Source organism: Diaporthe batatas, assembly GCF_019321695.1.
Source record: "Diaporthe batatas strain CRI 302-4 chromosome Unknown Contig00001, whole genome shotgun sequence".
Taxonomy (NCBI): Eukaryota; Fungi; Ascomycota; class Sordariomycetes; order Diaporthales; family Diaporthaceae; genus Diaporthe; species Diaporthe batatas.
Window position 1 is genome coordinate 2420004 of NW_025408548.1, and position 25788 is coordinate 2445791.

The following is a 25788-nucleotide window of genomic DNA, read 5'->3' on the forward strand; positions in this document are numbered from 1 at the left end:
GGTTTGCACCCGTCGTGCGTACCGGTTAGACACGATGATCCGGGATGATGATCCGAGGCTGTGTTGGAGCACGACAAAATCCACCTGTGCACGTCCCCACTCCAGTCCGTCTTGGTGGTCTTGCCCCTGGGCTAATGACTGACCTTCCCGTGGTTCGTTCGTTCATGCAAATTCAGATAAACTTTACTCAAGCATCCTCGGGATGTCGAAATATGGTCAGCCTTGTGGGTCGAATAGATTTGTTCGGGCCGATCGCGAGATCGTAGGCCGTGCCTGGGTTTGGTGTTTCTTGAATCTTGTGTTGGCAACTTGGCTGCTTGGGGCACTCTTTGAGTTGTGCAAAGACGACAGCACAGGACGAGTGCCAGGTGACTGTCCAGGTGATTGGCAAAAGCGGATGACTTCCTGTCATCATGTTGAACGACACCCGATGTCTGATTGGCCGTACATAATTGAGATAAGATCTCAGATGTTACACAGTATTAGTGTGAGTGATCAGCGATTGACAGGTTCATCCGATGGCCACAAGCGCTGCGCCTGTCTGGCTGGCTGGCTTGTCTGGGTGGGTACCTAACCCAGGTAGGTTGGGGGGTTGTCGAGGTCGACCTGGGGTGTCAAGGGTGTGTACGGAGTATGCTGGTCCCTGCTTGCTTATGTCATCACCCTGGCCGGAATTTTCGACCTCATGCCGAAGGTCCATATGCCATGGCGCCCGAGTGCGTGCGACCGATGCGCCATGTAATCGGCCGCTGCTGAGCCCAGTCGCCATATCTCCAATGCTTGCACCCAGCAGAGCGAGGGCCTTTGCGCCCTCGTCCGTCGTGTCATTACCCTCCTTCCTTGTCCCAGCCTTCCAGAACTGCGCGCCTGCACCAGCTGCGCGCCGCCAGTTTTCCGCGTCCACCTCGAGGCCCTCCAAGCTGGGCCGCACCCCGATCTCGATCCCGCCCGGCGTCGAGCTCACCATCGGCGAGCCCTACATCCTGAAGGACTTCACCACATACAAGCAGACCCCTAGGAGGACCGTCACCGTCACAGGACCTCTGGGTACGCCTCGCGTCGGCCGCATGGCTTTGGCACCGCCGCTCCACGTCTGAACTGTGACATGCGCTGACATCCGTGGGCGACATGACAGGGAAGCTCGACCTCAACGTGCCCCCGTTCCTCAAGCTCGACCATGACACAGAGGCTAGGAGGTTGACCCTCACCATTGAGGACAACGACCAGAAGAAGCAGAAGGAGATGTGGGGTACGACCTCCACCGCGGCTCCCAGGAAGCCCGCCCCCGCGCACCACTCCACGTTTCACTGACCAGGCAAACCCGCGTTCTACAGGCACCACATGGGCATACATCCAGCGCTACATCATCGGCGTGTCAGAAGGGCACACGGCCGTCCTGCGGCTCGTCGGTATCGGCTACCGAGCGACCGTCGACAAGCGGCCCAACCTGGAGCAGTACCCGGACCAGGACTTTGTGTGCCTGCGGCTTGGCTTCTCGCACCCCATCGACCTGGGCGTCCCCGAGGGCGTCAAGGCGTCCACGCCCCAGCCCACCCGTATCCTGCTCGAGGGCATCAACAGGGAGAAGGTCATGCAATTCGCGGCTGAGATCCGCAGGTGGAGAGTGCCGGAGCCTTACAAGGGGAAGGGTATATTCGTCAACAACGAGACGATCAAGCTGAAGCAGAAGAAGATCAAGTGAGCGGCAGGTTCAGCATTGAAAGGGAGGCCACAGACGGGGAGGCCAGGACTGGTGGTCGCGGTCGCTCTGGTGCCATATCATACGGCCTGTGCCGTTATCCGCGCTGCTGCTATGGCTTCCTTCTGGATCTACAGATCATTCATAGCAAGGAAAATACGAAACATACACTGGAAACTTGTGTGTGTGTGTGTGTGTGTGTGTGTGTGTGTGTGGATAAGTTCTGGCAGTGGTCTCGGAAAATGAGGCAGCACCACATCGGGATATCAACTCCACCGAGTTTTGACGTCTGCTGAAGCTACTCGCTCCTGACTAGCATGATCTTGCTCGCTGAATCCTCCCCGACTAGCGGGCTGGTGTTGAATTGCGAGCCCGGCCGCACTTGGTGCACAACTCAGAAGCACACAGTCCTTAGCATTCAAAGATATGCTCCTCACACCGCTTCCGGTGACATACCTAGGTATTCATGTATGACATTAAGCCCATATTAAGTAGTCTAGATTGTTCTGATCAATGTCTTGAGCAAGGGCCTTACAAAGACGGCCGCTCGACCTCCAGTCCATCCACCGTTTCCATAGTCAAGTTCGCTTGCTAACCAGTGATATCGGGATGCCGAAGAGCACCAAGCAAGTCTCCTTGGTATTAATCTAAGTTGTAAAGGGCATGGCCTGGATCATTGACAGGTCAGCCAATATATCGATCTCCCAATAATTACCATCGATTAATTGGCTATCTTTTATGGTGGAATCGACGACATCTGCCTTTAGCAAGCCCTAGAGAAAGCAAGTGAATCACCAAGATTGCTTGCTCACTGGTATGACAGTGTGGTCGAGTTTATCAACGGTTTCAATTCCAAAACTATGCCTTGAGTCTACCCAACTGCTGCTACTTCTGCCCAACCGCTCAAAAAGTCAAAACCGGTGCCCCTAACGCCCAACGACACCAGGGGTACAGGAACAAGCACATGATTCGTTGGCTAGCTGGGACCTGCGCTGGTTCCAGACAGCATCGCTCCACTTGCCATGTATCTCGCCGCCAGTTACGCCCATTGTGAGTTGTTCAACATACGCATCGGAGTCTGTGCGCCCCTCCTTCTGAGAGCCTTCCTTGAACCCCCAAGCATAGCCGTCCTTAACTCCCCTGTCGTAGCCGTTCTGGACTCCCGCATCGAAGCCGTCCTCGATTGCCGCATTGTAACCTGCGTTGTAGGCAGCGTCCCGTACCTCGCGCAAGCTGCTGCCGTGTTCACTGACTTCATATGCAGGAGGTGGGTCCTGGGGATGATACCCCTGCTGTACATGCTCGCCATTTCCGTTGTCATCAGGGGCATCCTGTCCCTGGGGATGAACATTACCCAGATGACGGTGTCGAGACTGGGGTATCTGCCTCTGCTGCTTTGGTCGTTTTTTATGGGAGTCGGCCGATTTGGGGTTCTCACTCGGTTTTACAGAACGCTGTGATGAAGGCATGACTATGGTGTGTGGCTGGAGTAAAAGGAATAGCTGAGCCGTCGCTATTCTGATTATTCCTTAGTTGAGCGACGATAAGCTAATGAATGGTGCATGTATCTGTAATAAGTAGTCCTGGTAGAAGTCTTGCATTTTGATTTTAACTTAGGGGTCAGAGGGTCAGAGGCCGTGTATTTATAATGTATAGGTATTGGTACCATCGATCTGGGTGACCAACTGGGAATGTGAGGACAAAGGACCCTGCTCACAAGACTCCATCATATCGAAAGTTGTGACGAGCAAATCAATTCTACGGCTCGAAAGTCCTCCAGCACCTGTTGGTATGAAGTAGATCTCAGCACGTGTTGTAATTACCACCCCCGAGCAGCATTTATCACAACCAACACTGTATAAAAGCTCGTTGCCAACACTGAGATGGCCTTGGAGCAAAGTATTGTTGACCTGAGCCAATTTCTGCTGTGCTGACCTAGATAGGTCCTGCGCCGTTCGAATCTAGTCGCTGGGACCCCCATAAGGATATTCCCCGTTACTCTGGCTGGCGTTTGTGTCAAGTTGATAAATAGCACTTGAGGTCCTGTCCCCCTTTGTACAGAAACTCCCCCTCGCCCCCAACTATTGGGGCCATTCCCGGCACTCGGGACAGGTGTTTGAGGGAATGACCCAGCAGCATGGCGAGGAGGCAAGCCTCGGATTGGTCCAATTGTTCTGACGCTGGAATCATCTGAGATATTGGAGGGAGCATGTCGCCTCGGTGGGGCTGAGGTGCCATCTTCGCTGCGCGGATATGAATATTCCTGTCTTTGGGGTGACTTTCGATACTAATCGTCGGGTCTGTGCACTTCTACTGATGGGGTGTGTCCCAGGGGTTGAGCATTTCTAACGCGGAAATATGGAGACTGAGCCTAGAGGCATGTTCGGCTGAAGCGCTGGTACCATTGGCTAGTTTGGAAGGAAGCCATACGGCTGCTGCTCAGGTGCCACTCCCATCGATGACTGCTTTGTGTCTTGGCTTCGGTTGGTAGCTACACTAGACATGTTGGCTCACTTGCCTCTGTTTCGTGAGCATTTACTATCACGGCACACGAAAGTATGGTTGGTGTCATGGGCTCTTAACTAACTCTTAGAAATTGGAAATTCAGTTCTCGATGATAACAACAAACAATGGTTGTGGTTGAAAAGGCTGGGGAAGAGTGACCGGATACACAAGGGAATGAACTCTATTTGTCAAAGCGCCCAGTTTAATTGAAACTTGTTTGTCCATGCATGATGTTGAGCTGAAGTGCCCCCCCCCCCCTCAGATCGATGAGTGTACCTAGGGTGGGCATGCAGTGCAGCATGAGGTGGATAAAGTCACCACCTCAAGTACTATGTAGTACTGCCTTGACTTAGTAACCCTGCATTCTCTTCAAGATACTGTGTTTTGGGCTCTGATCACCCAGCCCGTAATATTGAGCCTTATTCAACACAATTCCACAGGAAGATGCTCGTCCAGCCGACTCAAATTTTGAGGATCCAAAGATACCCGGGTAATTGGGCAGATAAGGTTGAAGAGCTGAGCCGTAAAGAAAGCTGTCAGTTTCGGGTCACAACGCCGGAGTGGTGGGGGACCCCGGGGCACGTCGAGCAGGGGCACGACTCACGGCGGGTCGGAAGGCATTGCGGCTCGGACGTGCAGGGCGACTCCCGATGCAGGGGCCTTGGCATCTGACTTGCAGACGCTTGCTTTTTCGCATGCGCATACTCAGTTCTACCAAACCGGCCCAGATGGATAGATAACCAGCGCAGATGGTCGCACAACAGCCAACGAGAACCATCAGACGTTCGCATTTCGTGCTCTACCTCGTGATCACCGTCACGCTGGCTATCATCCTGTCGAGAGCCACGCCACGGCTGTCCGCCCTGCTCGACCATCTCGGGGCCCGAACGTCGTCATCAGTGGGTATTCCAGGGTCACTGAGGGGCATCTTACCCCTCCACTCTGCCCTGACTGTCAGCCAGCCAAACCAAGCCCATAGTAACCACATCTCACACTGTGACAAGGTCAGTTTGTTCGCTCCTGGAAGTCGGTCACTTTTCTCCTTTTGGCCGTCTTGTCTCTCCTTTCAACACAAGAAAACCCCCAAATCTCTCCTCTCAAGACACCTCCTAACCTCTCCAAACACACAAAAAGATGGCCGCATATGCCAAGGAGCTCGAGGTGGCCCAGCTGGCCGTCCAGCGCGCCACCATCCTGACCAAGAGGGTCTTCCACGAGCGCGCAAAGGGCACTGTCTCAAAGGACGACAAGTCCCCCGTCACCATTGGTGACTTTGGCGCCCAGGCCCTCATCATCAGCGCCCTCAAGGCCAACTTCCCCGAGGATGAGATCGTGGCCGAGGAGGAGGCAGAGATGATGCGCTCCGACGCAAACCTCAAGCAGATTGTCTGGGACCTGGTCAGCAGCACCAAGCTGGACGACCCCGCCGCCGAGGAGGCCCTCGGCGGCCCCATCAAGGACGTCGACTCCATGCTGGACATCATCGACAAGGGCAACAGCAAGGGCGGCAACAAGGGCCGCGTCTGGGCCATCGACCCCATCGACGGCACCAAGGGCTTCCTGCGCGGCGGCCAGTACGCCGTGTGCCTGGGCCTCATGGTCGACGGCGACGTCAAGGTCGGCGTCCTGGGCTGCCCCAACCTGCCCCTCGACGACGCCGCGCCCCTGACCGCCGACATCGGCACCAACGCCACCGACGAGGGCCGCGGCGTCCTCTTCTCCGGCGTCCTGGGCCAGGGCGCCGCGAGCAGGCCGCTCGGCACCGGCGCCCTCGGCGAGCCCAAGCCCATCTCCATGAGGCCCCTGGCCAACATGTCCGACGCCACCTTTTGCGAGAGCGTCGAGGCCGGCCACAGCTCCCAGGGCGAGGCCGCCCAGATCGCCCAGAAGCTGGGCATCACCAACCCCAGCGTCCGCATGGACTCCCAGGCCAAGTACGCATCCATCGCCCGCGGCGCCGGAGACATCTACCTGCGTCTGCCCACGTCCAAGACGTATGTTGAGAAGATCTGGGACCACACCGCGGGCGATCTCATCGTCCGGGAGGCTGGAGGTCAGGTCACGGATACCACGGGCAAGAGGCTCGACTTTAGCATTGGCAGGACGCTGGCTGAGAACAAGGGTGTCGTGGCGGCACCCGCGGCCGTCCATGGCCAGGTCCTGAAGGCTGTTCAAGAGGTTCTGGGAATCAACTAGATGGTAGCGTTAGAAAAGGTCATGAAGACCCAAATAAAATAAAAGTTGATCAGCTATGGGAACCAGAAACTGGTTGTTATTCCTTGCACTATTGTTTTATTGCACGTGCCTCGTCAATTACATTGGCTGGATGATGAACAAGTTGGATCTACACTTCGGAGGGTACGCCAGCAATCTTCATGCAGATTGGCATCCGGCAGACCCCAACGGCTCTTCCCATATAAAGGAAAACACTGCTTTTGTTGCAGACAGTGGTTTCAAGAGCAGCATCCTGAGCAACCATCCTTCTCCATGGGGTCATGGAGAGTGAGCCACATATCTCAGCCTTCCTGTGCGGTACCGATTCTTATTTTCCTCTGAATCAGTCCTCAATCGTGACGTACACATCCCATTTCCGATTCTTTGACACGTCTAACTTTTATTTACAGACTATTTGTACTCTTCGAGCTTCTCTACGAAGCAGGAACAGCAATAAGCCAATAAGTACCCTAGCCGGAAAAGATATGTGTATCTTGCCGAGATGAATACAGAACCTCCTTATGCAGACCACCTAGGTACCTAGGTAGTATCTAGTTTAAATACTTAAGTATGCTATTCTGCACTAGCAGCTGAAGCATTGGGCCGTGCCTGGTCTGTTCGTACCAGTGCTGTTGACAAGCTATCGGCCTTGACATGAATCGGCCCGTCGAGGTTGAAGCCATCACGGGCCACGAGCAACCTAGTCTGACGCCGTCAAGCGCTATATGAAAGTGTCATAACCATGTGACGCGGGCAAACAGCCGAACAAGGTTCATATATAATTCGTCTCTGGCACCTGTCACCTGATCGCGGTCTTGTTGTGTGCGACGCCCGCTCCTACATACGCCCAAGGTTAAGACAGCCCACGTCTCGACGAAGAGTGATTCGCCTCGTTAGCACACGCATAACCACCCGTTTATCTGCAACAACAATGCATTGCCCCACCATTGGTCTCCTCGCCCTGGTTGCGGGTGTTGTCGCTCTTCCTCAGACGCCCAGCTCTGACGGGGACAGTAGCACTGTCCTGGTTGTTGAATCAGCAGGCGGCCCTTGCGGAGCCCTCTCGAGGAAACCGGTCTGCTGCAAAAAGTCCCTCCTCGGCCTCGTCGACTTTGGTTGTCACCGTCCCAAGGGAGAGGTCCGCTCGGGTCCCGAGCTGCAGGGCGTCTGCTCGGCACACGGGAAGGTGGCCAGATGCTGCCTCTTGGGCGTTGTGAGTAACTCCATAGGGAATTCCCCTGTTTCCCCGAGGGCTGCTTGAACTGGTGGGATTCTGAAAGTTGCGTGGCCTGAGGAGCACACCGCTGACCAACCTCGATCTTGCAGCTGGGCACGTACGTTGCTTGCCAGGCCCCTCAAGGCGTCGAATATTTTAACGACGCTGAGGACGACCTCGGAGTCGTCCCCGCAGCGCAGTAATACGACGTGTAAATGCTATGACGGGGTGAAGAGAAAGGTCATGCTTGGACAAGCAAGTCTTGGAACAATGTGGAAGAAGAGCTGCTGAGGCGAACAGAAGCACGGATGGAGACATCTGGAGTGAGAGTAACCTAGATGAGCAACCATAGGAGCTGCAAAAAAAGAGGCGACGTTTTGAATACAGTTACAGATGCATAGTGTTGACGATAATGGCTTCTAAGTCTGGCGGCGCGGGTAATGATCAGCGGCTACAAGTGCAGGGGTCGAGCTTGTTTGGGTTATTTACTTACCTAGGTCAGTACCTACTTTCCTAGGCAAGTGCTCTGCGGCCTGCCTGTACACGTCTTCTTTTCTCGACCCGCGTTTTTTTTTGTTCGATGATGTCCAAGGGCACACACTCTTTCCCCCATTACCCATTGCCCATTGCCGTGTTATCGGATCGGATTGGAGGACTGGTCGGCTTTGTTTTACTGGTCAAGGCCTTGAGCATTTGTGTGGTGTACATAAAAGTTCACTGTAGCAACCGCCTGTTCCCGCCGAGCGGTCGAGGTGCGACTGCGACTGCGACGCTCCTCCAATCAAGCAGCCAACCAATACTTGCTCCCTTGCACTACCCTCCCTTGTCACCACATCGCATTGATCAAATCTCCACGGGCGAGGCACGCAAGCCCGGCCCAGCCTACAGAACACAAACATGGACTTCGCCAAAAAGCGGAAGCTTAACGCCCTGTTGAACGGCCTTGGCAGTCAGACACCCTCGTACCCTACCGATTCCGCTGCCCAATATTCATCGCCGTCAAACCACACGGCAGCAGCAGCAGCAGCTCCCGAGGACGAGTCCACGCCGCAGACCCCTCCTCCAAACCGCCCCTCGACCGCCACCAACCTTGCCTCGGCCTCCTCGTCCATCCGCACCCCAGCCTCAGACTCCACGGCCATGCGCCCCTCCTTTTCCTCAATCCATCGATCCGCACCAGGCGCCACAGCAACAACATCATCATCCGACCTCGACCTTTTGACAAAACGCCGCCGACTTGGCCTCGCTGACTCGACCCCGTCCAAGGGCCTCGGCCGCACAAAGACAACACCAGATGGAATAGGAGGAGGGGGAGGGGGAGCCACCGCCGCCCCGGCGCCCGGCCAGACCACCATATCGAACATTGTCCTGAAGAAATGGGGCGGCAACAAGGACAAGGACACCATCTTCAAGCCAAAGTACTGCCCGGGCGACAGGGACGAGCTGCTCCGGCGGCTCGCCAGCTTCCAGGAGCTGACCGACTGGACCCCCAAGCCCAACCCGGTCGCCGAGGTGCAGTGGGCCAAGAGGGGCTGGATCTGCCAGGGCAAGGAGCGCGTGCGCTGCACCCTCTGCAACAAGGAGCTGGTGGTGAAGCTGAACCGGAAGGAGGTCGACGGCAAGGAGGTCCCCGTGCTGGTGCCCTCGGAGATCGAGGACGCCCTCGTGGCCAAGTACGTCGAGCTCATCGTCTCGTCGCACCAGGACGACTGCCTGTGGCGCAAGCGCGGCTGCGACGACTCGCTGCTGCGCCTGCCGCTGTCGGGCCGCCACGCCGCCATCCAGGACCTGCGCGCCCGCTACGACGAGCTCTGCGCCCGCAAGGACTTCCTCCCCTACGAGTTCAACCTGCGGCTCCCCGCCCGCCTCGACCTCGACACCGTCCTCCGCTACCTGCCCGACGAGTTCTTCGCCGGCACCATGACGGCGTCGGGCCACCAGCGGACGCCGGGGCCCCCCAACCGCGTGGCCCTCGCGCTGGCCATGCTCGGCTGGCAGGGGCTGTCCAACGCCCGCATAGGCCCCGTGCCCAACACGGCGTCGTGCCACACCTGCCTGCGCCGGCTGGGCCTGTGGATGTTCAAGAGCAAGGAGGTCGACCCGGACACCGGGGCCGTCATCGTCCCCGCGCCCATGGGCTACCTCGACCCGCTGCGGGAGCACCGCTTCTTCTGCCCCTGGAGCAGCGCCGAGGCGCAGCGCCTGACGCCCTCCTCGAGGCGCGGAGCGGCCGACCTGGGCGGCGACGACGAGAGCAACAAGCCCGGCTGGGAGGTCCTGCTGCAGGTCCTCAAGAACGAGGCGTACCTGCGCAGCCGGGACTCGCCCAGGCAGTCCAGGAGGGGCGGCGGTGGTGACGGTCGGAACCCCCAGACGCCGTCGCGGTCCGGGCAGGACGGGGACGGCGCCGAGGGGGTGGGGGCGGAGGACGAGGACGACGAGGACGAGAAGACGCAGAACGCAAAGGACAAGGAGCGGTGGAAGCGCCTGCGCCGCGTCAAGAGCCTGCTGGGCGGCGGCAAGTCGGGCAACAAGCTGCGCAAGTCCATCACGCTCAGCCGGCCCGGGAGCAGCAAGAGCCGGCCGGGGACCAGCCACTCGAACGCGGACGGTGAGGGCCAGGGCCAGGGCGAGGAGGGCGTGCAGGCGGCAGGTTGACGAGGGAGTTTCAAACAAAAAAAAAACACATCTGTGCTGTGTATCTCGAGCGGGTCGCTGATTGATTGGGTGAGAGTGGAACAAGTTGGCGTTGCATTGGAACGGCGTGGGCTACGAGAATTAATACCGTATCTTTTTTTCTTTCGGGAGGAGGGCATATTTGCTAACGACGGGACGAGTTGACGTTCTCCCGCCAATTATTCAAGGTATGTATGTGTCTTATACGATGGGAGCGGGGATCAAGGGTGTAGCACAGAGACTTCACACATATCAGAGGAGACTCAACTCCGATTCTTTAATACGTTAATGACGAGATGATGGGGCTCATGTGCTTGAACGAACGGTGCAGACTTCCAAAAGGGTTGCCGCAAATTCCTTTGTTCTTGGATACCTCACATCATATTGATGTGGCTACGTGTAATTACGGGCAAATGTAGGCCTCAGGGCACGCCACAAGATAGTCTTCCATCTCGGCAGGTTCATATTCAAGTGAGAACTCCATTAGCATCTCGCTGGGGAGATGGCCCCAAAACAATCGCTAGGTACAGACTCCGAGACAAAACAATCCTCCATAAAACGCCGTGGGGTATTATCCTATGTCTCCTTTGCCAGGGACACATCTCTCCCGGACGGGTATATCATACAACCTGCCCTATCATCCAGACCTCAATTCATCCCATATGCAACCCCGCATTCCTTATCCTCCCTCTTCGATTTCCATGCCGAGAAGAAGAGCGACTGCGACGGCCACCCCCATCCTACAGGGTGGTCTCACGAGTCCTCTCCCTGAACCCGATTCCAGGGATGCCGCTCCTCAGCGCTAGGCTGCTCATGACCACCGAGATGCTCGACAGTGCCATGGCCAGGCTGGCCCAGACGGGGTCGAGCTTGACGTGGTTGCCACCGCTGACGACGGGGTAGAGGACTCCCGCGGCGACGGGCACGGCGATGAGGTTGTAGATGAGGGCCCAGGCGAAGTTGATCTTGACGCGGCGGAATACCGTCTGCGACAGCTCCAGGAGCGTCACCACGCTCCACAGGTCCGACTTGACCAGCACGAACTCGGCCGAGCTGATGGCCACGTCCGAACCGGACCCGATCGCGATGCCGACGTCAGCCTTGGTCAGTGCCGGCGAGTCGTTGATCCCGTCTCCCACCATGGCCACCGTCGCTCGCTTCTCCGACTTCTCGTTGTCGGCCTTGAGCGTCGACTGCAGATACGTGATCTTGTCGGCCTTCTGTGTCGGCAGGACCCCAGAGATGACCTGGTCCGGCGGGATGCCAATGCGGGCTGCTACCGCCCGGGCGGTAACGTCGTTGTCGCCCGAGAGCATCCACACGCGAGTTCCGCGGGACTGAAGAGCGCGTACAATGGTGGGTGCTTCGGGGCGGATAGGATCGGAGATTGAGAGAGCGGCGGCGATCACCCACCAACTCGTGCTCGATGCCGCCCCGTTGTTTTGGTCACCCGAGACCGTCTCGCTCTCCTGGCTTGATTTCGTCTGTAGTGTTGCGACGAGGGCGATTGACTTTGCCTCTCCCTTCCACTTATGCAACAGTTCGACGACCTTATTAGAAATCTGTACGCGGTATTCCAGCATAAGTGCCTCGTTGCCCACGAGAATGTCGAAATGCTGGTTCCCACTGTGGTATTTGGCCCTCATACCCTTGCCTGGGATCTCATGTAGGTCATCGACCCTGACGTCTGAGTCGATCTCCTGATTCGCGCAGAACGAGGCGATAGCTTTTGCTACTGGATGGCTGCTGCCTTCTTCGACGGCCTTCACAGCAGCCAGCATCGCTTCTTTTCCATCAGGTTCTGTGGTGTTGTCAGGGTAGTAGACAAAGTCCGTGATGCTCGGTTGGCCGCCCTCGGTCAATGTGCCTGTCTTGTCGAATACAACACAGTCGATGCGGCTGGCTTTCTCAAAAGCTTCGCCACCGCCCTTGGCCAAGATACCATACTTGGCGGCGAGCCCACCCCCGACAAAGATGGCTGTTGGGGCAGCCAATCCGAGACCGCAGGGGCACGCGACCACGAAGACAGAGATGGCGAATTGCAGGGCAAAGGCCACCCATCCACCAGACGTGACATCCAGATAGTCATCAGGAAGAGCCCCGCTTAGGCCCAGGATCATCCATATGAGCCAAGTGAGAATGGCAACGAGGGTGACCACAGGCACGAAGTAAGTTGTAAGGACATCGGCAATCTGCTCCATAGGAGCTCGCTTCGTCTGACCTTCGCGAACGACGCTCACGATCTGGTCCAGCATCGACGTGCCCACCGCCCCGGTGATCTGTATCAGGATGGGCTGTCCCTTGTTGACTGTACCGGCGTAGACAGCTTCCCCGGGGCTCTTCTTGATAAGGCGGGCCTCGCCAGTAAGACTGGACTCGTCAAAGCTGCTGACTCCCTTAACAATGACGCCGTCTGCGGGCGGAGATGACCCGTTCCTGATCCGTACTGTGTCTCCGAAGTCCAACAGATCGGCTTTGACAGTGCTGTCCGTTTCTTTGCCGGACGCATCGCGCTCGACGAGAACTGCCTCAGTTGGACGAAGTTTGCCCAGGGCTGATACCGCATCGCCAGTCTTGGACTTGCTGTACGCCTCGATCCATCTACCGAAGAGGAGGAAAAGAGTCAGGAAGACTACCGAGTCAAAGTAGAAGTCTGTATCATTGACCTTCTCTGGTTTGTGTACCCCAGCAGCGATCAGCTGGGCTACTGAAGAGACGTAGGCAATGGTTGTGCCGAGAGACATGAGAGTATTCATGCTGCCAAAGCGATAGAACCTCCGCAGGATGGGAACCTTACTCCCCTTCCGCCACAGGGTCCGGATCTCCTTGATGGCGCGCCTGTGGAAGACGTCGGCAGCGAAGAAATAGATTGGCGTCGACAGGACAAACAGGGCGATCTGGGCGCGGCTGATACCTGAAGTCCATGGCATCATGAGGTAGTGCTTGCTCGGGTTGCCTTCGGGTATCAGAGACATATAAACAATACCAATGATGAATGTTGGAATGGCCACGATCAAAGTCCCCAGCGCCCGGTACAATAGCTGCCATTGGTGCTTCCGTTGGGCTGCCTTTGACCGTTCCTCCAGGCTTGGTGGGTGGTGGATCGATGCTCTCAGGGCCGGGTCACTGGCTTGTACAGCTGCCAGAATCTGCCGGATTGTGAAGCCAGGAGCATCGGGCACGTATGAGATCTTCATGATGGGCCTGGCCTGGGTGGGCTCCGTAATGATCCACAGCTGCCGACGGAAGCCGGCCAAGCTATTGACGACACGAGCCGGACAGTGCTTGCAGTACACGCCCTGAAGCGCGAGCTCTACCGTCCTCTCCTGTGACTCGGCCTTTTCCTCTCTAATGGGCTCAACCTTGTCCAGTGCCGCCTCATAGCCCATGTCCTCGATGGATTCGACAATGTCTTCAGCGTGGTCCTTGCCTGAAAAGTCGACGGTCGCGCTGTTGGAAACGAGATTAACCGCGACAGCGGTAGTGTAGTCTTTCTTGTTCAAGGCGTCCGTGATAGCATTGACGCAGGAGGCGCAGGTCATTCCTCCCACAGCAAGAGTAGCTCGCCAGGCATCAGGCGAGCTACTCTCATCCGAATCAACCGTAACGAAAGACATTGGCCCGGATTTCCCTTTGGATGATAGCCGCTGATCTGGCGAAGGACGTCGGCTGTCTGAGGGGGAAGCTGCCAGGGAGTGAGGGCCATCCGCCTGGCCATGAGCAGGGACTCCGGTGGGCGAGGCGGCCTGGGAGTTGCGGCATTGCTCGCAATTTAGTAGATGAACGCGGGCGGCTTCTGACCGCGACCGATCTCCCGACAGCCAATTTGTAAGGGCGGAAGACGGGTTTGGGCGTGACTCTGCAGGCTCCGGGTTGCAACACTGGGCAGTGGCGTCGACCGGGGAGGTAAAGCCGCCGTCGGAACCAGCACCGGTGGAGGTGATGCCTGAGACTTCATAGCCGGCCTCCTCCAGGACATCAGCCAAGCGCCTTGGTACAACAGATGGGTCGTGTTCCACGGTGACGACTGAGGTCACGATGTTCGGTGAAACCCATGTGATGCCGCCTGGGAAGTTCTCGCCTATCTCGTGCTTGATGGCTGAGACGCAGGTCGGGCAGTGCATATTAGACACAATAAATGAACTCGTGCACACGGCGTCGGCCTGGTTATGGCCGTGGCCATTTCCGTCGGTACTGGACCGATTTGGCCTTAGGAGCGAGGCCATGGCGGCGAGTTGTGTGGCACACGCAGCCGGATAATATGAGGCGGCGGCTTGGGTGCTGGTGTGACAAGCTGTGGAGGACAAGATCGATCTCGCCCGATCAGGAAGCGTATTATAACACAGACGGGCGTGCCTGGCTGTGCGAGGCGATGTGGGTTGGGGAGGAGGGGGCGTATAACAATATGCGATTAGCCTGATGTCAAGCTGCGTTTGATGGAGCTCAAGCGTCCGCGCCGAAACAAGAGCGCAAGCAGAGAGAGAGAGACGTTGACACTGATGAGGTTTGTGAATTGAAGCAGACAACCTGGCCTGGGGCAGTCACGTAGTCTTGTACGCGGTCGTCTTGGTTGGTGTTGGGGCTTGGGAAGGCACCTGGGGTACCTGGTACTTGGTACTTGGTACTAAGGGAGGCCACGACTAGTGGTGATGATTCAGTCTGGGGATGTTGCGAGACTAAGAATAAGGATGGGAAGATGCCAGACAGTTCCAGGGGCTTCCTTCCTTTTGGGTTGAAAAAGAAAGAAGAAAGTGGTTTGAGGAGACAGGTTGATGCTTCATCAAGGCCAAACCTTTGCTCTTTATCGTTTGGGATTGATTTTTATGGCGGACGAAACGCGTGCTGGGGTCGAGCGTTCTACGCACAAAAGCCGCAAGGCAGGTACATCATGACTCTGCAACAAGCGTGGTTTTTGCGGAGGCCAACTGGGCGATAGTTGCGGCCGCTGACACCTGACAGGCATGTTAGCCTCCTAGCGCAGGCACCGGCTAGACCAGCCGGGGCCACCCTGACAGCTCTGACCATTTGGAGGCCGAGGCATCGATTCCAACCACTGGCGATCCAACTTGGAATTGAGTTCCAAGGGTTGGGGGAATTGGGAGAACCCTGGGGTGCTAGGGAGGGCTGGGATGAGTTTGTCATAACTGTCGTGACCGACGACAATGCTATATTGTTTGCGTTACTACTATACAGTCAGTATGTAGGGTAAGATCAATCGCAGAAAAGGCCATGACAAATCAGACTCAGCTCAGGCGAAGCCTACCAGCCTCATCTGAAATCAGTCATCAGTCATCGACCCTCTGGAAAGTGGCAGAAGGCATAAGGTGTCATCGAAAGACGAAGGGGTGGAAATTGGGAGTCGCGTCAACTGGTCTTGCTTATTATTACAACGACCACGTCGAGGTTGAACCAGTGGCGGCGGGCGTTGCCGCCTCCAGCCTAGCATGTGTTGGGCTGGCGTGCCAGGCTTGCTCAAGTCTTGAAGCCACAGCCGCGCCCACGTTGATATTTCCCGCCAACCTGCATCATCGCATCTGTCTGAACCTGTATTCTGGGTCGGTCAAGCCACAGCCAGCCTGCCAGCCAGGGCTGCCAAAGCATACTGTGGCGCGCAACTGACAATCGACACCTACCGAGTGGCTGGGTGACAAGGCGTCCTCAAGCGCTGTCCTGTTCCCGATAACCCGGGCCAGTCTCAGAATAACCGAGCTTTGCGATACACTTCACGACAGCCACGGCTCCAGTCCACCTGCATGCTGCGCACAGTCAGGACGGAAGTATACTGTGGTGTATGCCCAGCCACCCAAGGCGACCGTTCGCGTCGATCATACTTAGGTCTGGTAAATACAAGACTTTTTACCAAATCTTGAATGCTGTGTTGCTGTTGTGCATTCTAGAGTTCATGTCACCGGTGGTCGTCCCGGCTGGGCTGTTCGAAGATGATGCCTTGCATGCGCACAATACTGTGGTGAACCTGGTGCACGAGGTGGACAAGCTACGGAGTACACCGTACGGATATGGGGGAACTGATGTGGCACTCCGTGGGTGTAGACCAGCTGACCAGTTGTTCACCTGCGTTGTCCTTGGGTCCCACATGGCCAATTGGACAAGGGACTGGATTGATCAAAGACATAACCTACTGCGTAGGGCCACGGCTCATCGTGGGTTTTCTTCGGTATTGGCACTGAAGAGATGATGATGATGAGAAATCGCCTCCGGCTCGGTGGCTCCACTTTCCCGATGCTCCCGCTGACCGAGTGCCGGTCCCGAAGGCTCGAGGCCGGCTCCCTGCCCGCAAGGCGGGCCAAGTCCTTCCAATCTGGTCCATTTCGTGTTATGTGATTGGCTGCCGATGGCGCAATTCTTGACGTGCTCGCATCATGCCAAAAAGGGTCCCTTTACAGACGCTTTCAAAAGGGCATTGCGAAAATTTGCCATGGCCCATTTGTAGCGCATGGCTGGCGCGACCAGCGCCTGCCATCAAAGATGGGAAATCCATCTCCGGTCGCGCCGCCCCCGGACCCAGGGCCCCGTTAAGTAGTCGAGTCTAGAAAATAATCTTGTCGCTCCTAAAATATTCCACGCCTTCTCCCGTCCCCAACCTGTCCCATTCACCTGCTCGACGACAAGGCCCCTTGCCGTCTTGTGACTGTAGTTGAACTGGTGGAGTGGACTGCCAATAGGTCTCATCCCAACATCCAGTCTCACTATTCACTGGGCCAAGAAGCACCGAAGCACACCTCCACATAGTGCTGCTTCCTGAGTCTCTGCATTTTGCAAGGCATCCATTCTCTACCGGACCCCTTGAATATCCCCAGGGCGCCAATTCGAATTCTCTGCCGTCAACATGCATCTGAAGCAGCAGGAGGGCTCCGGCACGCCGGCCGAGGCTCACTCTGGCGAGCAGTTCAAGAAGTTCTCTTCCAGCCTGCCTCTCGGCCAGCCCGTGCCACTGTCCCAGATCTCCGGCCCCACCTATGTCACCGCACAGCTCCTGGTCCAGCAGGTCGCCTACAAGCTGTCGGACAAGATCTTCTCCTACTCCCCCGAGACATTCGACCTCGACGTCGCCGTCAGCGAGTGGTCCCGCAGCAAGGATGTCAACATCCACGGCTATCCCACCTCCGTCCTGCCGTTGCAGACCCGGACCGGTGCCGGCGCCTTTGCCCTGGGCTACATGTTCTCCGAGGATTTCGACCTGAGCAAGAGGCACATCCCTCAGACCCTCCTGGCCCCCTCCCTGAGCCTGAGCAGCCTGCGGTCGTCGCTTGACCAGCTGTCTCTGCTCTACAGCGTCGCAAGCCCCTTTGTTGCGCACATTGCCGCTGTTGACTACTCCGCCGAGAACGGCCTGGTCTCAGAGTACGGACGTGCCCTGCAGATTGCAGACGACCTTGGCCTTGGCCTCGTCAGCAGCTCTTCCGCCTACGAGACCCAGCACATGTCTCTGCTGTCCACCCTCCTGGCCTCCATCCTGCCGACCCTGCATGTCTATGATGGTGTGCGGACCTCCCGGGAGACATTGAGGGTCATCGATGCCCTCAGCGAGGTTGGCATCCGTGAGCTCTACACCAGCTTGTCCAAGCACGTGCAGGGCCTGAACACCCATCTCGATACTGCCGGCAAGGTGCTTGACCTTCTCAACGCCTTCAACAGCGAGCTCGGCACCGACTACAAGCCTTTCGAGTACTTCGGAGACGAGAACGCCGACACGGTCATTGTGGTGTTTGGCAGCGTCGAGTCCCAAATCGCCAACCAGATCATCTCCCAGCTGGCCGCTGAGGGTAAGAAGGTCGGCGCCATCAACGTCCGCCTCTACCGGCCATTCGTGGAGGACGCGTTCCTGAACACCCTCCCTGCATCTGTGCGCGAGGTCGCCGTGCTCGGCCAAGTCCGAGACAACACCGAGGTCGATGATGCAGCCATCCAGTCAATCCTCTACTCGGACGTGCTCACTGCTGTTTCATTCTCCAGCAGGTGGGCCCAGACACCCGCTGTCACCGACCTCAAGTACGCTGCGTCTGAGGCCCTGACGCCGTCCAGCTTCCGCTCCACCATCCAGAAGTTGATCAGCAAGGATGGTGACCTGCCCACCAAGACTTCCACCCTGAACAGCCAGGTCGAGCAGTACACTTTCTGGGACCTTGACAACTCCGTTGCCCTCCACGCGCCCGCAGTGGTTGGCAAGTCTTTCACTCGTGAGTCTTCTGACAACATCTATGTCCACGAGACCTACGACAACCTGGTCCGTGGCGGCGTTATCCGCACCGACATCCGGAGCTCGAAGAAGACGATCGAGGCTCCGTACGCTATCAACGAGGCCGATGTCGTGTACGTTGGTGAGGAGAAGCTGCTCGAAAATGTCGACGTCCTCAACGGTCTCAAGTCTGGCGGCAGCCTGCTTCTGAGACTCCCCGCCCTGAAGGACGAGGAACTCGAGAAGAGGGTTTCTCCTGCGGTCAGGAAGAACATCCAGGAGAAGTCCCTGAAGCTCTTCGTCCTCGACTCCTCATTCTCTCCAGCCCTGGAGAATGATCTGGAGCTCCTGGTCGAGCTGGCGTTCCTGCGCGTTGCCCGGCCCGACGGTGTCATTGACGCCGCTAAGAACCTGTCTGCTCCTCGCGAGGGCACAATCCAGGAGTGCAAGGATGCCCTGAACCAATGCCTGCGCCAAGTCGAGGTTCCAGCCTCGTGGGCCGAGCTTCCCTCCGACTACACCTTCCCCGAGCTCACCTCCGGGGTCAAGACCACTGGCTTCACTGGATTCAGCAAGGAGGAGCCCGAGCAAGACCTGCAGCTCAGCAGCTGGGAGTCTGCCGCCAAGGCTCTCGCCTTCAAGGAGGCCTATGCCACCCAGGCCAGCCTGCGCCCTGACCTGACCGTCAAGACATACACGGTCCACGTCAAGGAGAACCGCAGACTGACCCCCGACGCCTACGATCGAAACATCTTCCACATCGAGTTCGACCTGGGTGACTCTGGTGTCACCTACAACATTGGTGAGGCCCTCGGCATCCACGCCGACAACGACCCCGAGCAGGTCCTGGACTTCATCAAGTCCTACGGCCTCAACGCCGACGAGCTCGTCCAGGTGCCCTCGCGCGAGGACCCCAGCGTCCTCGAGACCCGCACGGTGTACCAGTCCCTGGTGCAGAACTTCGACATCCTGGGCAAGGTTCCCAAGCGGGCCTACGAGCAGCTCGCCGAGTTCGCGACCGACGAGGTGGAGCAGAAGAAGCTGGCTGCCCTGGGCGGCAAGGACGGCGCCGAGGAGTTCAAGCAGCGCTCCGAGATCGACATGGTGACGTACGTGGACGTCCTCGAGGAGTTCAAGTCTGCGCGCCCATCGCTGCAGGACCTCGTCAAGATCGTTGCCCCGCTCAAGCGCCGCGAGTACTCGATCGCGTCGGCGCAGGCCGTCACGCCCAACTCGGTGTCGCTGATGATCGTCGTCGTCGACTGGGTCGACAGCAAGGGCCGCACCCGCTACGGCCAGGCCACGCGCTACCTGTCGCAGCTGCCGGTCGGCACCGCCATCACCGTCAGCGTCAAGCCGTCCGTCATGAAGCTGCCCACCAAGGACACGGCGCCGCTGATCATGGCCGGCCTGGGTACCGGTCTCGCGCCCTTCCGCGCCTTTGTCCAGTACCGCGCCATGCAGAAGGCCCAGGGCAAGGAGATCGGCGCCATCCTGCTGTACCTCGGCTCCCGCCACCAGCGCGAGGAGTACCTGTACGGCGAGGAGTGGGAGGCGTACCTCGACGCCGGCGTCATCACGCTGCTGGGCGCCGCCTTCAGCCGTGACCAGCCCCAGAAGATCTACATCCAGGACCGCATGCGGCAGACCCTGGACTCGATCGTCAAGGCCTACATCGAGGAGGAGGGCTCGTTCTACCTGTGTGGTCCTACCTGGCCCGTTCCCGACGTCACCGAGGTGCTGCAGGAGGCCATCGCCGCTGAGGCGAAGAGCGCTGGCCGCAAGGTTGACCCCAGGAAGGAGATCGAGAGGCTCAAGGAGGATGGACGATATGTGCTCGAGGTGTACTAAATGGGAATTTTATGGGTTTCTTGCTTTGCGGAGTTTGGGGCACACAAAACATAGATCACTGAATGAGGATTATGTGCAGCACCATCATGTCACGGGACCTGAATTTTTATCGCTCGTGAAGTTGTGTATATATCTGTATTGTAGTCTGTGGTGACCGCAACAACGTTCCGTATATCGGACTTCATGTAGGGATATTCTTGACAATTGCTTGGTTCCGAGGCATTGTGATGGCTCGCACCCGAGACATACATGACCGCATATTGCAAATCGAAATGGAATGTCCCCTGGTTGGGTGGTTTGTATTCGTCGCTACCGAAAACTTGCCCAAGGACCATAGGGGTGTGGTTTCACAAGGCCTAGAACCGAATTTTACCTCGAAAGGTGCAGACTAACAAGGTACGCACTTAAAGTTTCTTGCCTACGCCCGCGAACAGCATAACCTCTTCTGGGATGACGTGTTAGAGCACAAACAGTGGGATAGTGTCCCGCGATTGATTCGCTGAGAAATATGAGATGCCCAACTCAAATATTCCAGCAGGTAGTCTCTGCTTCCCTAACGAGGCTGCTCATAAAAGGGGAGAATCAACCGTTGCACGCCTCATTCCAGCCTTGGGCTCAAAGTGCGATCGATCTTTTACAAACCCAGGTACCATAGTAAGTAAATGGAGGGGGGGGGGGGCAGGCAGGCAGGCAGGCAGGTCGGGCTGGGTGGGGGTGGACAACCCAAGCGCCTCATCCCGGTCTCTTGGGTGGCTGCCCGAGCAATCGAGGCAAGCTCCATAACCCCACCAGGAGTCAACAGCCTCTGTGATTCTGTGCCTCTCTCAAGCCCCCCGCCTCTCTCTCTCCCTCTCTCTGTGCAAACAAAAACACCGAGAACGGCATCCCAAGCGTCCTAAACCGCTACCAGCGTGCCCTTTTGTTTCTCCTTCCCCTTTTTCCAGCAGCCGAAACACAATCAGCAAAGATGGCAGACAACTTCGTTGACGTCGCAAAGCAGTTCTGCGACTTCTACTACCAGACCTTCGATGCCGACCGCAAGCAGCTCGGCCCGCTGTACCGCGACCAGAGCATGCTGACCTACGAGTCGAGCTCTGTCCAGGGTGTCGCCGCGATCGTTGAGAAGCTCTCTGTACGTCAGCTCCCACCGGCCCATTGCGTGTTCATCAAAATCCTGCGCGGCGGGAGGACGGTGGGCACGCGATTGCGCCACCCCAGCCTTGGGGCACCACCCTCCGACGATCGGTGGCTAACTCGATGCGAACGCGTTACCTCTCTCCCTAGGCTCTTCCCTTCCAGAAAGTGCAGCACAAGATCACCACTCAGGACCCCATGCCCGGCATAGCAGATGGCGGTGTCCTTGTCCTGGTCACCGGCCAGCTTCTGGTACGTCTACGACGAGGGCTCGAGGCAGCCACGCATGCGGCGGTGCCCAACGCGCGCAGCGGCCGTTACCGCTTTTCCATAGCCCCCTGAGGACCTTGGAACAGCTCAATGACTGACCATGTTTCTCTTCTGTTCCGAACAGGTCGACGACGGCGAGCACCCCATGAACTTCGCGCAGACCTTCCACCTGATGAAGGACGCCAACGGCAGCTTCTTTGTCTCGCACGACATCTTCAAGCTGGTCTACTAGACACGCTGATGCTTTGTCTCTGAACAAGGGGTTGGGGGGTGTGCTGGACATATGAAGGCAACAGACAACATGTTATTGGTGCATTTGCTGCGAATTTGACGGGTACGCGTGTGGTCGCGCGCGGAGGACATATGATCGAAGGGGTCGATGAGATATTGCGTTTTCGTTCTAGAGACCTGGCAGGCACGGCCAACAAAAAAAAACAAGAGACGACTGGACATAAGACAACTGAATCTCCTTCGTGCCGTCTGACGAGAACAACAAGGGTCCGCGGCTATGTCTTCTATGAGCGGAATTGCTCTTGAGACAAATTTCTGGACGAACTGGAAACAGTTGCTGCCCTGCCGGTCTACACAAAGGAATGATGGGCATATTTGCTCGAGTCCCGGACCAACAGCGTGCAACTTCTGCTGCCCGGCGTTTTTCCAAGATCGCTGCTGTGTCGCAACGCAAGGGCCTCAAAGGGCTGACCCGTCTTTGCCAGATGTATTATATTGCTGCAGCAAGATCAGCTGCTAAGCCGGAAGTTCGGATGAACAATGACTGGCAATAGTGCAAGCTATTACCAAAGGGCGACCCGACCCCTGCCGGCTCACTCAATGGTGCGATGGCGCAGCAAAGTCTTGGTCACCCATGCTGCCAAGGGCGGTGGTGATGGCCACGTAAGTGCTGTTCGTAAACCAGCAGGTCCGTCAAGTGGAAGCCTTCCAGGAAAGCATCTGCCTGGGGGGCATGCGTTTTTATAAGGCGGACAAAGTGCGATCGGAATCCATTGACCGGGCATGTTTTACATTTGTTTCTACCACAGTACGGAGTAGTGGACACGAGATCAGGCCTCGGGAGCCGCAGATTGAGTTGAAACGGTCCTGACCATCTTAAGACCCTGGCGCCTCCAGACCCTCCAGGTCACTAGAACCACCCCCACTGGCCCCTTGCCTGTCAGAGCTTCCCTAGCGTCCCAGCGACAGGCTGCCACTGGAAACCCCAGCAACCGCCCCCAGCCCCTTGCACGCCTGCCGTGGGCGTACTAAGATCCAAGCTGCGCAAGCTGAGGGAGGCTTAGAACGATTGGGGCTACCTGTACATTTGCCTACCTGATGACAGACGGGCAAGGTTTCGAACTTTTTGCCAACAACACATCCCACAGCACGCATTACCTGCATCTCGCTACAGGTCCCGTTACCATAGACCCGAGCATCAGCAATCCCGAACAACACGAGACTACGGCTACACGACCTGCCATCGATTGACGTATCCGTGAAGACTTAGCCAGAGCCAACCGCGGGCGCGACTCAGCTCTCTCTCTCTATCTCTCCGCACACGCAGCTTCCAACTTCCTCCCCCTGCTGCCAGCCAGCAACATATCCAGATCAGACCACGCGACCCACGAACACACAGGACCGAGCAGGCCAGGCTCCTGTGCTTACGAGAAACGACAAGATGACGTTGAAGGAGGAATTCGCAACGAGGAACTTCAGTATGTGCCAGCCCACACACCCTGATGGAGTCCCCCACCCGCAGGTGATCGGCAAGCCGTGGACGCAGTGCTAACCGCCGAACCAACTCCATAGGCATCTACGGGCAATGGTGAGCACCACTCAAAACCAACCCCCCCGGTGACCAACCCTTCTCCATGCGATGGGATCTCGGGCGCGAGGGCATACAGCACGACTGTGCAAAGGCCGTCGGCGACGCTCGGGTGCTTGCGCGCGGGGAGCTAGGGATGGAACCGTCTGGAGGGAGACTCGAATCGCTAACATCAGAGGCACCACTCCAGGCTCGGTGTGCTGTCGATAATCCTCGGCTTTGCGCTCGGTATTGCCAACATCTTCACGTTTAACGTCTTCATCATCATCTTCTGCGCTCTGTTACTGTAAGCCTCAACCCATGTCTCACCACCCCCATGCCCCAAATGCCCCGAGCAGTGTCTCCAGCACACGCCGATATCGCCACCACGCGAGCACATATTCCAGTCGACCGCGATGTTCCAGATCGGTTCTCGCCTTGGGGCTGCGGCAAGAAAGAGAAGAAAGACAAGCAAAGGCTAACCACCCCAACCCTGCAGTGCATCCGTCCTCATCATCATCTTCATCGAGATCCCACTGCTGCTCCGCATCTGCCCCACGTCGAGCACCTTCGATGGCTACGTGCGCATGATCTCGACCAACTACGCGCGCGCGGGCGCCTACGGCGTCATGGCCCTGATCCAGTGGCTCAGCATCATCGCGCGCCCCACCTCCCTCATCGCAGAGGCCATCGTCCTCTCCTTCACCGCCCTCTGCTACCTCGCCGCGGGCATCAAGGGCCAGGCCTTTGTCGGCTCCAAGACCCTGGGCGGCGCGGGTGTTGCCCAGATGATCGTATGATCGTGCTTGCCCTGGGGAAGACGGGCGGGCGAGCGAACGAAGCGAACGAACGCCTTGTTTTCTGGGTCTAGGCCTCTTGCGACAACGGTCTGCTGTGAGCATTGTAGGCCGTGGTGGAGGACGGAGGATGTCGGGCTTTGGGTACTTGGGGGCATCTAGTCTGAGATAGTCGAGGAAGAGGGAGGCGAGAACAGGAAAATCATTCATGCTATTCGGGGAAGAAGAGAGACGGGTAAATGAGCTGCCGGGCGTGTCCTGGACGGGCCCCTCAAACATTGCGAGCAATTGGTCAACCTGCTCCAGTTCGGAGTATGGCGTCTATTGGGCTCTTGTTTTCTTCTTGCTTATTCATTCTTATGTTGCGGCCCAGATTCGATGGGTTTATCCTGTCTACTCTGCGAGGAGGGTTTGTCGTGGCTTATGCATTGTACAGTGACCTGGTACGATCAGACAGACTACTGTGTTTGGCGGCCGTTGTTGGTCTTAGGCCCTATGATTGTTCTTAGCTGCGGGTGCCTGTGGATAGAGTCAAAGTGCGTCCTGCCAGTCTGGCGCATCAATGCGATAGGTTGAGAATGGCTATAGCTCTGAAGTGTGTTCAGACTGACTGCACGCCCACCGCGAAATATGAACCCTTGATATTTGTAGGGCCGCTCCAGCACGTGGGAGATGACTCGATATATTAACAACTTGCTTTTGACAGGTCTCTTCAGAAACAGCATCGGCGCCCCTGGGTCTCCACGTCCAGGTCCCCAGCCCACGATTTATTAAGCACTTTACATGAACCTGCTGATAGGGGACCAATCCACTCCGACCATAGACGGCCGGGACGCATGGCTAGAAGGATAACTCGAGACGGGTCCGGGCCCGTAGCGGGCAGAGGCCGGATTTCCCACCTGCACTACTACTCATGCGGGCTTCCGTGCCGGGGGGAACATTTGGTCCGGGGGCAAGAGGCATGTGAGTGGTAATGAGCCTAGCCTCCTCGATTTCGGTTCCCAGCGAACCGATTGCCAATGGATGCATCCTGTGTGTTATAACCTGGGCGGACGGCACTGTCGAGGCATGACGCCATCCTGCGGCAATCCTGTTGCAATGGCCTGTGTGAGAGAGCGATGCGTAGGGCTGTCCGGCTGTCCGCCCCCCTTACGTAAAAAGACGGACGGACGGGAGGGCGCTGAGGTAGAGTAGTTCTCTAGCAATGATCTGAAATAACCTGGAGGTGTCTACCTATGTGCTACCATGTCTAGAACGGTCTGTCGCCCCCGAACGTGATACACATGAGAGTGAGCAAAACGACCACATGCCGCCAAGTGTTGATATGGGGATCGCAAGATGCGGCTTTTCCACCACGACGACGAGGTGGACGACGACAGCCATTACGAGTAAGCCGGACGCAGGACCCAAGAGTTAGGTCGGGGAGGTACA

At 57.2% G+C, this 25788-nt stretch overlaps 8 protein-coding genes across 8 annotated transcripts; 6 read left to right on the plus strand and 2 right to left on the minus strand.

Annotated features, from left to right (window-relative positions):
• Positions 1-706: 706 nt before the first annotated feature.
• On the plus strand, positions 707-2250 carry KVR01_000498 (mitochondrial 54S ribosomal protein YmL16). Its single transcript, XM_044792513.1, has 3 exons — positions 707-1047; positions 1136-1249; positions 1335-2250. The coding sequence occupies exons 1-3, from the start codon at positions 777-779 to the stop codon at positions 1700-1702; spliced, it is 753 nt and encodes a 250-aa protein (XP_044650447.1). The 5' UTR covers positions 707-776; the 3' UTR covers positions 1703-2250.
• A 375-nt stretch (positions 2251-2625) lies between these two features.
• On the minus strand, positions 2626-3168 carry KVR01_000471 (uncharacterized protein; the record flags this gene model as incomplete). Its single annotated transcript, XM_044788456.1, has 1 exon — positions 2626-3168. The coding sequence occupies one exon, from the start codon at positions 3166-3168 to the stop codon at positions 2626-2628; it is 543 nt and encodes a 180-aa protein (XP_044650420.1).
• A 1756-nt stretch (positions 3169-4924) lies between these two features.
• On the plus strand, positions 4925-6453 carry KVR01_000797 (uncharacterized protein). The gene is made up of 2 exons (XM_044791560.1): positions 4925-5208; positions 5339-6453. Exons 1-2 carry the CDS (start codon positions 4954-4956, stop codon positions 6398-6400), a joined length of 1317 nt encoding a protein of 438 aa, XP_044650746.1. The 5' UTR covers positions 4925-4953; the 3' UTR covers positions 6401-6453.
• Positions 6454-8226: 1773 nt separating this feature from the next.
• Positions 8227-10741, plus strand: KVR01_000014 (uncharacterized protein). Its single transcript, XM_044785932.1, has one exon. The coding sequence runs from the start codon at positions 8532-8534 to the stop codon at positions 10290-10292; it is 1761 nt and encodes a 586-aa protein (XP_044649963.1). The 5' UTR covers positions 8227-8531; the 3' UTR covers positions 10293-10741.
• A 53-nt stretch (positions 10742-10794) lies between these two features.
• KVR01_000580 (uncharacterized protein) lies at positions 10795-15068 on the minus strand. Its single transcript, XM_044787713.1, has one exon. It carries the CDS (start codon positions 14534-14536, stop codon positions 11051-11053), a length of 3486 nt encoding a protein of 1161 aa, XP_044650529.1. The 5' UTR covers positions 14537-15068; the 3' UTR covers positions 10795-11050.
• Positions 15069-16983: 1915 nt separating this feature from the next.
• KVR01_000991 (sulfite reductase subunit alpha) lies at positions 16984-20371 on the plus strand. Its single transcript, XM_044792129.1, has one exon. It carries the CDS (start codon positions 17158-17160, stop codon positions 20356-20358), a length of 3201 nt encoding a protein of 1066 aa, XP_044650940.1. The 5' UTR covers positions 16984-17157; the 3' UTR covers positions 20359-20371.
• A 313-nt stretch (positions 20372-20684) lies between these two features.
• Positions 20685-22689, plus strand: KVR01_000010 (uncharacterized protein). Its single transcript, XM_044784971.1, has 4 exons — positions 20685-20754; positions 20894-21490; positions 21643-21744; positions 21887-22689. Exons 2-4 carry the CDS (start codon positions 21326-21328, stop codon positions 21992-21994), a joined length of 375 nt encoding a protein of 124 aa, XP_044649959.1. The 5' UTR covers positions 20685-20754; positions 20894-21325; the 3' UTR covers positions 21995-22689.
• A 67-nt stretch (positions 22690-22756) lies between these two features.
• KVR01_000843 (uncharacterized protein) lies at positions 22757-25634 on the plus strand. Its single transcript, XM_044789625.1, has 4 exons — positions 22757-23471; positions 23566-23581; positions 23772-23867; positions 24060-25634. The coding sequence occupies exons 1-4, from the start codon at positions 23435-23437 to the stop codon at positions 24358-24360; spliced, it is 450 nt and encodes a 149-aa protein (XP_044650792.1). The 5' UTR covers positions 22757-23434; the 3' UTR covers positions 24361-25634.
• The last annotated feature ends 154 nt before the right edge of the window (positions 25635-25788 follow it).

Bases quoted from the DNA above. Each gene is read 5' to 3' on its own strand.
- KVR01_000498 (XM_044792513.1), top strand. From the start codon at position 777: ATGCTTGCACCCAGCAGAGCGAGGGCCTTTGCGCCCTCGTCCGTCGTG. The intron at 1,048-1,135 runs GTACGCCTCGCG...GCGACATGACAG, and splicing joins CACCGTCACAGGACCTCTGG to GGAAGCTCGACCTCAACGTG. The intron at 1,250-1,334 runs GTACGACCTCCA...CGCGTTCTACAG, and splicing joins GAAGCAGAAGGAGATGTGGG to GCACCACATGGGCATACATC.
- KVR01_000797 (XM_044791560.1), top strand. From the start codon at position 4,954: ATGGTCGCACAACAGCCAACGAGAACCATCAGACGTTCGCATTTCGTG. The intron at 5,209-5,338 runs GTCAGTTTGTTC...ACACACAAAAAG, and splicing joins ACATCTCACACTGTGACAAG to ATGGCCGCATATGCCAAGGA.
- KVR01_000014 (XM_044785932.1), top strand. From the start codon at position 8,532: ATGGACTTCGCCAAAAAGCGGAAGCTTAACGCCCTGTTGAACGGCCTT.
- KVR01_000580 (XM_044787713.1), bottom strand. From the start codon at position 14,536: ATGGCCTCGCTCCTAAGGCCAAATCGGTCCAGTACCGACGGAAATGGC.
- KVR01_000991 (XM_044792129.1), top strand. From the start codon at position 17,158: ATGCATCTGAAGCAGCAGGAGGGCTCCGGCACGCCGGCCGAGGCTCAC.
- KVR01_000010 (XM_044784971.1), top strand. From the start codon at position 21,326: ATGGCAGACAACTTCGTTGACGTCGCAAAGCAGTTCTGCGACTTCTAC. The intron at 21,491-21,642 runs GTACGTCAGCTC...CTCTCTCCCTAG, and splicing joins CGATCGTTGAGAAGCTCTCT to GCTCTTCCCTTCCAGAAAGT. The intron at 21,745-21,886 runs GTACGTCTACGA...TGTTCCGAACAG, and splicing joins TGGTCACCGGCCAGCTTCTG to GTCGACGACGGCGAGCACCC.
- KVR01_000843 (XM_044789625.1), top strand. From the start codon at position 23,435: ATGACGTTGAAGGAGGAATTCGCAACGAGGAACTTCA. The intron at 23,868-24,059 runs GTAAGCCTCAAC...CCAACCCTGCAG, and splicing joins ATCTTCTGCGCTCTGTTACT to TGCATCCGTCCTCATCATCA.